The sequence below is a fragment of the Nicotiana tomentosiformis genome, chromosome 11 (genome assembly GCF_000390325.3).
Source record: "Nicotiana tomentosiformis chromosome 11, ASM39032v3, whole genome shotgun sequence".
Classification (NCBI taxonomy): Eukaryota; Viridiplantae; Streptophyta; class Magnoliopsida; order Solanales; family Solanaceae; genus Nicotiana; species Nicotiana tomentosiformis.
In genome coordinates this window covers 90,164,086-90,171,868 of record NC_090822.1, presented here as the reverse complement: position 1 = coordinate 90,171,868, position 7,783 = coordinate 90,164,086, and the positions used below count along the sequence as shown (strand labels likewise).

At 42.2% G+C, this 7,783-nt stretch overlaps 1 protein-coding gene across 1 annotated transcript; it reads right to left on the bottom strand.

The window, feature by feature from the left end:
• Positions 1 to 4,800: 4,800 nt before the first annotated feature.
• On the bottom strand, positions 4,801 to 7,069 carry LOC138901816 (uncharacterized). The gene is made up of 3 exons (XM_070189611.1): positions 6,593 to 7,069; positions 5,901 to 6,193; positions 4,801 to 4,996 (listed from the first exon to the last, which is right to left on the bottom strand). Exons 1-3 carry the CDS (start codon positions 7,067 to 7,069, stop codon positions 4,801 to 4,803), a joined length of 966 nt encoding a protein of 321 aa, XP_070045712.1.
• Between the last annotated feature and the right edge of the window lie 714 nt (positions 7,070 to 7,783).

Below are 7,783 nucleotides of genomic sequence, written 5' to 3'. Positions count from 1 at the left end.
TTTCATTAATTAACACCAATAGGATTCTGGAACAACACTAATTCTATTACCATTAGTTGCTTCATTTTAAAGTCTCAAAATACATACACTTTCATAATTGAAGGGAAACAAGTGATTCTAATACACCAAGACTAGTTTGACTTTTCCCAACGCCCATATATATACAACCTACATTGTGTCTACGGAGCCTCTAATGGATACAAAATAATTCTATGATAATGCCGACAATAAGGTCCCGACTATACCTCAAACACAATACACATGGAACAAAATACGGAAGACCCCGAAGTGAAGTGGGGCTCACCAAATCTGCTAGGAAGAGGGTGTGCTGCTATCACTTATCAATACCACCTGCAACCATTAAAGATGCAGTTGCCCCGACAAAAAGGGACGTTAGTACATATGGAATAGTACTAGTATGTATGACTAAACACCCTCTCATTAGAACAGGTAACAATACAGGAAGAACAATCATAAAATCAATGGAAGCCTCAAACAATACTAAAACATGAGGTTAGGAGCAAGATAAGTTTTCAAGTAAATTTTCATTATTTTAGGTTGGGAGATCTTAGCACCAATGTACCACCATAATTTTTGCACGGAGTCCGATCACGACCCGATCGTCTAGGCCGTCTCACCTAGAGACATCAACCACATTCACAATCACTATTACAGTTTAGATCATTATCTCAATTATAATTTCACGCACAATAACCATTATCTGTACGGCATGGAATCCGATCACGACCCAACCAGCTAGGCCATCTCACCATAATGCCGTGTGGATGTATGTCACCCTTTTCTATCAATCCTCTTATCCCAATAAAGGGGAATAATTACAATCCACTCCTACACCGGTATGTGTAGTTTCAGGGTTAGGCTATTTCAACCTATCCTTCCTCGGTGACTGACGATACTCCCAAAGTGTTCATTATTAAAAGGGTTTACGACTAATTTCAATATCCTTTATGCGTTTCTTAGTTTCATTGGCACTAGTAACCCCAAACGTAATATCCTACTTGGCACGTTGGCCGTGTTTCACATTTCATGCTCACCTCTTTCACTTTCAACATCATCACGAATTATCGACAACAAGCATTTCTATTCAAGATTTTAAGTATATATGTGAGTAAGTAAGAGTCTTAAGCACATTGAGATTTCATCCACAATTCGGCATAATTGCTTTCATTTGAATCATGACTTGAAGTTATAACATTTAGATATGCAACCCATACTTTGAACACATTCTCAAATGGTAAAACAACACAAAAAAGAACATTTGAAATCCATATTGAACACATATATCTTTTGACACAAGGCTTATTCAGAATAATTAATTTATAATGAGAAACTCGGGGCTTACAAGGACATGGTGGGGTTCAATTCTAAAAGAGGAGTTTAGCCAACATACCTCACCTTGAGCTTCCCTTAAATTACTACAATATTCCGAAAATCTTAGCTACTTTGATCTATTTAGAGATATAGCAAAATTGAACACAAATTAGGAACGAATTCGTAGTTCCATCTCATTTGAGCATTTTATCAAACACTAGGTGTGCATTAAGGTTTCAAAGTCCTCTTATGGTGGATTCCTTCATCCCCAACCCAATATCTACCCTTTTTAGCTCAACAACCTTCCTACAACTTTGTTGGTACATGCATACATAGATAACACCCCACACCTAAGAATTACACTCCCCATTATCCATCTTCTACCCTAAACCCAAAATTAAAGACTAGGGTATGGAACCTTACCTCTTGGATGAAGACCTTTTGACTTTTTCTTGCGAATTCTTCAAGATTTGAGCAAAGATTGGTAAACAATTAGTTTAGGAATCCATTTTCACTCTAGAGGACTTCCCCACTCTCAAAATATCAGGGTTTTACCTTACAAATGGTCTTCAATGACTATATATCGAAATAGGTTTGGGTCACAAAATTAGAAAAATGAAGCCACGATGCGATTCTGCGGTCGCATTCGCGGTCCGCAAAATGAACAGCATAATGGCCCTCTAGGACTGGGTATTTCTGCCTCACTATGAGACAAGTTTGCGGTCCGCAGACTAATTCTGCGATCGCAGAAAGAACCGAAAAACCTCCTTCCGAAATTTCTGATGCTGGCCTCTACGATGAATGTGTATCCCGCGAAACGATTATGCTGCCGCATAATGGTCCTAAAATTAGCTCAAGTTTCTACTTCATTCTACGGCAGATATGTGGTCCATATATCAGTTATGCGATCGCAGAATGGGCCACAGAAAGGCCCTGCTCTGCCAAAAACTTTCTTCAACTCCCCAACGCATTATTCAACCCAAAAAGTTCGTACCGGGGCTCGCAAGCTCGCCGGGAAGAATATCTACAATCATCAACATATAAGTTCACCTTGGCGCCACGAAACCCTAGGTTTTAGGTCAATTTCATAGGGCCTTACATCCTCTCCCGCTTAAGACCATCCGTCCTCGAATGAGGGTCAAAATTAACCACTAACATTCAATGTGACTCGGCTACTATATCACACATCAACAGTCCCAAATTTTGACTAACTCTCTAAATTTCTAGAAATTTTGGCTTGGTTTCCCCTATAACTGGGCCTATCCACCTGTCAGAGAATCCCAGAACCAGTCCTAACAGTATAACCATATCACAATAATGTAATACAACATGGAAACAACATCGGCCACAACACCATAAACATTATATTACCAAGAAAGTGTATCCTTAACATAATTTGTACAGGAGAAACATAATTCATAGAAGGTGGACTCCTAATATTTTCATAGAAAACGGCTAAATAATTATATAATTATTCAAAAAAATGAGGGTACTTCTTCTTTATTTCATCCTCGGCCTCCTAGGTGGCCTCTTCAACCTGCTGGTTCCGCCATAGTACTTTCACGGAGGCAATTTCTTTATTTCTCGGCTTACAGTCTTGCCTATCAAGAACGACAACTAGAATATCCTCTAAAGTCAATTCCTCATTAATATCAATAGTCTCGACCGGAACGATGAGCGACGGATCTCCAACGACCTTCTTCAACATGGATACATGAAACACTGGGTGCACCAAAGACATCTATAGATATAGTTCAAGCTTGTAAGCCACCTGGCCAATTCTCTGAATGATTCTGTATGGTCCGACATACCTCGGGCTCAATTTCCCTTTCTTACCAAACCGCATTATACCCGTCATGGGGGAAACCTTCAAGAATACCCAGTCTCCCTCTTTGAACTCCAAATCCTTGCGATGCACATCTGAATAGGAGTTCTAACAACTCTGAGTAGTTTATAACCGTTCTGTAATTGTCTTAACCTTCTCCATAGCCTGATGCATGAGGTATGGCCCTATCAATTCTGCCTCCCTATTCTCGAACCATCTAATGAGAGATCAATATTTTCTACAATAAAAAGCCTTGAGCGGTTCCATCCGAATGCTAGAATGATAATTATTGTTGTAGGAAAATTATATGAGCGGCAAATTATCGTCCCATCTACCCTTGAACTCAGGAACACAAGCGCGCAACATATCCTCAAGCATCTGAATGGTCTGCTCTACCTGCCCGTCGGTCTGTGGATGAAAGGTTGTACTAAGATTCACCTGAGTACCCAAACCTGGCTGAAATATTTTAAAAAAATTAGTCGTGAACTGTGCCCCTCAACCGGAGATAATAAAATCTGGAGTGCCATGCAACATGACTATTTTCTTGATGTATAATTGAGCATACTATTTTGCGGCGTCGGTAGACTTAACAGGTAAGAAGTGCGCTGATTTCGTGAGTCGGTCCACAATCACCCAAATCAAGTTGAACTTGCGAGGTAGTCCCACCACAAAGTCCATATTGATCATTTCCATTTTCACATCGGAATTTCTATGTTATGTGCCAATCCACCAGGCCTTTGATGTTGGGCCTTCACTTGCTGACAATTTGGACATCTTGCCATAAAGTCCGCTACGTTCCTCTTCATATCATTCCACCAGTAGGCTTCCTTGAGATCATGGTACATCTTCGTAGAGCCTGGGTGCACAAAATACCTGAAAGTGTGAGCCTCGGTCATAATGCTTTCCCGAAGACCATCTATATTTAGAACACATAGTCGCCCTTGGTACCTTAGTGTACCATCATCCATGCCAAGAGAAAAGGCCATGGTCTTATGTTTATGAATCCCCTCCTTCAATCGTACCAACAATGGATCGTTGTATTGCTTCTCCTTGACTTCCACAACAAGTGATGATTCAGCCCTATTTTGCACAATCACTCCTCCTTCACTAAAGTCCACAAGACAAACCCCTAAACTAGCCAACCGATGAATATCCTTAGTCAAAGGCCTTTGATATGCCTCCAAATGAGCCAAACTACCCATAGATTTCCTGCTAAGAGCATCCACCATAACATTAGCCTTCCATGGATTATACAAAATATCTATGTCGTAATCCTTGAGTAACTCAAGCTATCTTCTCTGCCTCAGATTCAATTCTTTTTATTTGAAAATGTATTGAATGCTCTTATAGTCCGTGAATATATCCACATGGACTCCATGCAGATAATGACGCCAAATCGTCAATGCACATATCACCGCCGCAAGCTCTAAGTCATGTGTTGGATAGTTCTTTTCATGATTCTTGAGTTGCCTAGAAGCATAAGCTATCACCTTGACATGTTGCATTAATACACACCCAAGCCCTATTCTCGAAGCATCACAATATACGACAAACACATCCGTACCCTCTGGTAGGGTCAAAACCGGTGCCGTTGTTAATCTTGATTTCAACTCCTGGAAGCTCCTTTCACAAGCATCTGACCATTAGAACTTAACCGCTTTCTTAGTCATTTTAGTCAACGAAGAGGAAAGGGTAGAGAACCCCTCCACAAGTTTCCTATAATATCCAGCTAAGCCCAATAAACTGTGAATCTCTGTTAGGGTAGTAGGTCTAGGCCAATTCTTCACATTTGCAATCTTCTGAGGATCAACCTTAATTCCTTCTCTGGAGACGCATGACCTAAGAATGTTATAGATTTAAGCCAAAATTCATATTTCAAAAACTTCGCATACAACTGGTGCTGATACAGAGTCTGCAGAACTGCCCGGAGATGATCGACATGGTCCTCTTGACTTTGCGAATATACCATAATATCGTCAATGAACTCTATCACAAAAGAGTCAAGAAATGTCTTCAAGACTTGATTCATAAAATCTATGAAAGCTGTCGGGGTATTTGTTAGCCCAAAGACATTACCGGGTCCTGAAAGCTGGTTTTGGAATATCCTGCTCCTTAATCTTCAATTGGTGATACCTGAATTTTAAATCAATCTTGGAGAAATACTTAGCACCCTGAAATTGATCAAACAAGTCATCTATCCTTGGCAGCGGGTACTTATTCTTGATCATAACCTTGTTGAGCTGCCGATAGTCAATATACATCCTTAGTGACCTATCTTTCTTCCTTACAAAGAGGATAGGTTCACCCCAAGGCTACACACTCGGCCGGGTGATACCCTTCTCTAACAAATCATTCAATTGTTCCTTTAGCACCTTCAATTCTGTTGGTGCCATTCTGTAGGGTGGAATAGATAAAGGTTGCGTGCTCGGTATCACATCAATCCCAAAAATCAATCTCTCTATCTGGTGGGATCCAAGGGAGATCATTCGGAAAGACCTACGGAAATTAATTCACAACTGGCAAAGACTCAAGTGTAGGTGCCTTAGCATCGATATCCGTAACCCGGACTAATTGATAAATACACCCCTTGTTGATAATCTTGGTAGCCTTAAGGTATGAAATAAACCTACCCTTCGACACCATATCATCCCCTTTCCATTCAATAATTGGCTCATTTGGAAATTCAAATCTAACGGTTCTGGTTCGACAATCAAGCTTAGCAAAACATGAATAAAGCCAGTACATCCCCATGATTACATCAAAATCAACCATCCCCAATTCAATGAGATCGTCCATGGTGTCCCGACCACGCACCATGACAACATAGTCCCTATTAACCCGCGCGGCCACAATGGACTCACAAACCGGAGTAGATATAGAGAACGCCTCATGAAGCTGTTTTGGCTCTATCCCAAATTCCATAGAAACATAAGGAGTGACATTGTACAAAGTGGAACCGGGATCAATAAGAGCATATACATCATGAGATTGAACAACCAATATACCTATGACAACATCTGGAGAAGCCTCTGTACTCTACAACCAAATAGCATAGAAACGACTGGGTCCTCCTAAACTCTATGCACCACCCCTAGTTGCACCATGCCCTGTGGGTGCTGGAGTGCCTCGAGCTGGATGAGGTGTTGTGGATGTAGTAGTTACAGAACTGGATGGCTGTGTCATGCCCCTTCCCGCACCCTAACGAGACGAATGATAATATCTCTGGATGTGACCCCTCAGTCCGCACCCATAGAATATGGGTAGGTCTATGTAGAAGGCTACTAGGGGCATCTTCCCTCACCAAGGGCATGGGGGCCTCCTGTGCTTGCCTAATCTCCCACCGGGACGACCCTGCTGGTAGGATCCTCCGTTTCCCTGACCAGTCCTAAAATGACTCCATTACTACTGATTGGGCCCTGATGGCGGTGCACTGACTGAAGACTGAGCAAAAGACTGGGATGGACCTGATGACCCTCCCCTGGATGCTGACCTACCACCACCAAAAGAACCACCAAAGTTGCCCGGGGACCGGGCCTTGCTGCTACCATCTCGCTCCATTTTATTTTTGCGTTTGCGGGTCTCATTTGCTTGAGAAAATGCCACCATATTACCATAGTTCATATCCGAATTCAAGGCAGCTGTAGCGGCCTCATCAATAACCAAGGGGCTAAGGCCCTGCACAAACTGGTGCACTCTAGCCTCCATAGTGGGAAACATGTAGATGGCATACTTGGACAGACGCACGAATCTCATATGATACTTCCACACATACATGCTACCTTGTTTCAGGATCTCAAACTTGGCGGCACGGGCTGCCTTAGTCTCAGCAGATAAGAAATGATCGATGGAGGCTTCGACAAACTCACTCCATCTCGCCGGAGGGCTCCCCTCCTCATGGGAGTCCTCCCACATCGCAAACCAAGAATAGGCCACCTCCTTCAGGAAGTAGGAGGCCAACTACACTCCCTCCGTCTCAGTAGCACGCATAACTTGGAGGGTATTGTGCATCTCATCAATAAAGTCCTAGAGGTCCTCCTCAGGATTAGTACATGTGAACAATGGAGGATCCAAATGGAGAAACATGTTCACCATGGAACTAGCAAAATCCCATGGCTGACTAGAAGAAGTGAGTGCAACATTTGATCTCTAGGCCTGTGAAGCCACTATCTGAGCCAACATCTGTATGGCTCAACTAAGATCCCCATAAGAAACACCGGGACCGGAAGCTGGGGCTGGAGGTGGAACTGAAATATAAGTTTAAGGGATTGTTGCATCCTCAGTAGGTGTAAGGACATGTGCAGTCTGATCAGGAGTGGTAGAATCAGGCAACGTAGTAGTCGGGGAAATATCCTCACCCCTAGGGCACTCACCCGCATCATCAAGTAAAGAATCAACTTCCACTCCAGGGGTGGCATTGGCTCCTTGGCCAGTTATTACTTTCTTCCTAGGCTCCATGTACTAAATATTAGAGCAATGCACGAGTTAGAGAAGAAACAGTCTTACAATTAGGTTTATCGCACGATCTAAAACATCAAAGAAGGGTATTATTCCTAAATGATCAAGTAGCCTCCTAATTATAGATGTGATTGACAACACACCAATAATAAGGACTCTACTAGACACGGC

Excerpts from the sequence above, each read along its gene's own strand:
- LOC138901816 (XM_070189611.1), bottom strand. The coding sequence starts at position 7,069 with ATGTGGGAGGACTCCCATGAGGAGGGGAGCCCTCCGGCGAGATGGAGT. Across the intron at positions 6,194-6,592 it reads AGTCTTTTGCTCAGTCTTCA|AGTACAGAGGCTTCTCCAGA; the intron begins GTCAGTGCACCG and ends ATTTGGTTGTAG. Across the intron at positions 4,997-5,900 it reads TTTGATGTAATCATGGGGAT|GTCATGCGTCTCCAGAGAAG; the intron begins GTACTGGCTTTA and ends TAACATTCTTAG.